The sequence below is a fragment of the Nestor notabilis genome, unplaced genomic scaffold, assembly GCF_000696875.1.
Source record: "Nestor notabilis isolate BGI_N333 unplaced genomic scaffold, ASM69687v1 scaffold31173, whole genome shotgun sequence".
In the NCBI taxonomy this organism is placed as follows: Eukaryota; Metazoa; Chordata; class Aves; order Psittaciformes; family Psittacidae; genus Nestor; species Nestor notabilis.
In genome coordinates, this window is record NW_009923836.1 from 1 (window position 1) to 2,121 (window position 2,121).

Sequence of the window (2,121 nt, forward strand, 5' to 3'; positions counted from 1 at the left end):
GGGCCGGGGCTGCGCCCTGGCTGCCCTGTCCCCTCTGTAAGTCTGCAAATGTTTAGTTTCCCCTCATCTTCTCGCTAGCGCCGCAGCTTTGCCAGCCAGCCCCTGTCGCTTTTATAGAAGCGGAGACCATGTTTTCCCCTCCCCCTTGCGAGCTCGGTATTTTCATATTTCAAGTGTTATCATAAGACTTTTTAAAGGGGGAAAAAAAGAGACGAGGGGAAAAAAAGGGGGGACTCTGTGGCTCGGGGGAAAAAAAATGAAATTACCGGCTTTGAAGAACCTGTCTGCAAAGTTTCGTCCAATCGTTTCAGGCTTTCCGCTTATTCCCTGTTGTAACTAAATACTGCTGTAAGAACAGCTGAAGTCCTTTGTTGGAAATGTGTGATCGCAGTCTCTACAGATCTGGCTACGTTGGTTCTCTGTTGAATTTGCAATCTCCAGATTCCTTTTATTTTCCCAATTTGCGGGCTAATGGCAGTCAATTGGCGGCTCTGCCCACCATTTCCTACCCCCGGAGCTCGATCCCCTGGACTTGCTCAAGTTCGTGCGCAGCCCAGCCGCAGAGCCACGCGTTCGGCGGCGCGGCGCAGCCTTACCTCCCCGGCTCTGTTCCAATCAACATCAGCTCCAACGGCAACAAAGAGTGCCTGGAAGACAACAATAAATATTACGCCCACGATACGAGCTCCAAACAAGAGGAGAGATGCAGGCAAAGGCAACCTTTTGCAAATGACCCAACTGTTACTCACGCAGCCAACTTAAAGCCAGTAAAGTATGACCACTCGAGCCTGCAGAGGGGTTTGCATGGCTCGGCTGCTCTTTTTGAAGTGAATTCCTGCACTTCCAGCTTAAAGGAGGACATCAAGAATTCCGTCAACTTGAACCTGACAGTTCAGCCTGCAGCAGTCCAGTCATGCCTCAGACCTTCAGTGCAGGATGGTATGCCTTAAATATCTCGCTTTAGCTAGAGGATGCCTAGCGATACTTGCTTTCTAAGAGATGCCTGTAATTGCTTTGTAACTCCCGTAACCCATTCGGAGAGATAATCGCTTAATCCGACTCGGAGGTAGATAGCAATTGTGCTGTCAGATGTGTTTTGCTCGATTTGCCGACCTAGTTTAGCCCTGTTATCTTGCGGGTATTTTTTTTTACATATTCTTTCTAATGCCCAGACCTGATCCACTAAATTATCGACGTGTTTGTTGTAGGTTTGCCTTGGTGCCCCACCCAGGGGAGATCAAGAAAGAAACGGAAACCTTACACAAAACAACAAATTGCTGAATTGGAAAACGAGTTTCTCCTCAATGAGTTTATTAACCGACAGAAGAGGAAAGAACTATCAAACAGACTGAATTTAAGCGATCAGCAAGTTAAAATTTGGTTTCAGAACCGGCGGATGAAAAAGAAAAGAGTAGTAATGCGAGAGCAGGCGCTTTCTATGTACTAGAGCAGAGTCTGCCCGTTCCTGCATGAACTTGTGCCCGGAGTGTTCACCCCTAGAGTAGAGCGTATTCGCGAGTGAAACGCGGGGACTGTGGTTTGTGGGTTGTTTTTGTTTTTACCGTTTAAACGAAGTTCTCGAAACGCGTAGGATTCCTGCGTAAATTGTCAGACGATGAGTTCTTAGCCAAAACAAAGAAGACAAACCGGACCAGCATGGAAACCTGTATTATCAGCTTTTTACCTTTCTTTCTCCACTTATGTATATTTCCTCCTGCTTCTTACCCTCTCTTTCCTCGGAGAACGAGTGGTGCTAAACTAAAATTGATTTTTTCTATCTGTATGTAAACACCATTTTGCAGCAAAAATAAATGAATAACGCCTATTAAAGACGTCAGCTCTGTGAATCCCGGCCGCTCCCTTCATCTGCTGCACTGCACGCCAGGGCGAGCCTGCGGCGCCGGCTTGTTTTGTGGTTTGGAGTAACCTGCTCGAGCAGCGATGGGGGAAAGTGGTTACCAAATAAACCTTTTTCTTTCTTCTTTTTTTCTTTTTCTTTTTTTTTCCTCCAACCCGGTGCTCAGAGCTACAGATTCGGCCGCAGCCTGGCGGAGAGGGCACGTGACACCCGCGCAAGGCCCGCGCGTAACCTGCGCGCCGGCTCCGCGGCGGTGCCCGCTC

The 2,121-nt window shown here is 48.2% G+C and overlaps 1 protein-coding gene across 1 annotated transcript; it reads left to right on the forward strand.

Moving 5' to 3' along the window:
• The first annotated feature begins 302 nt into the window (after window positions 1-302).
• Window positions 303-1,974, forward strand: HOXD12 (homeobox D12). Its single transcript, XM_010012351.1, has 2 exons — window positions 303-939; window positions 1,209-1,974. Exons 1-2 carry the CDS (start codon window positions 378-380, stop codon window positions 1,445-1,447), a joined length of 801 nt encoding a protein of 266 aa, XP_010010653.1. The 5' UTR covers window positions 303-377; the 3' UTR covers window positions 1,448-1,974.
• The last annotated feature ends 147 nt before the right edge of the window (window positions 1,975-2,121 follow it).

What these genes read in the sequence shown, in the direction of transcription:
- HOXD12 (XM_010012351.1), top strand. Translation starts at nt 378, where the DNA reads ATGTGTGATCGCAGTCTCTACAGATCTGGCTACGTTGGTTCTCTGTTG. An exon ending in CAGACCTTCAGTGCAGGATG is followed by an intron (nt 940 to 1,208) that starts GTATGCCTTAAA and finishes TGTTTGTTGTAG; the next exon opens with GTTTGCCTTGGTGCCCCACC.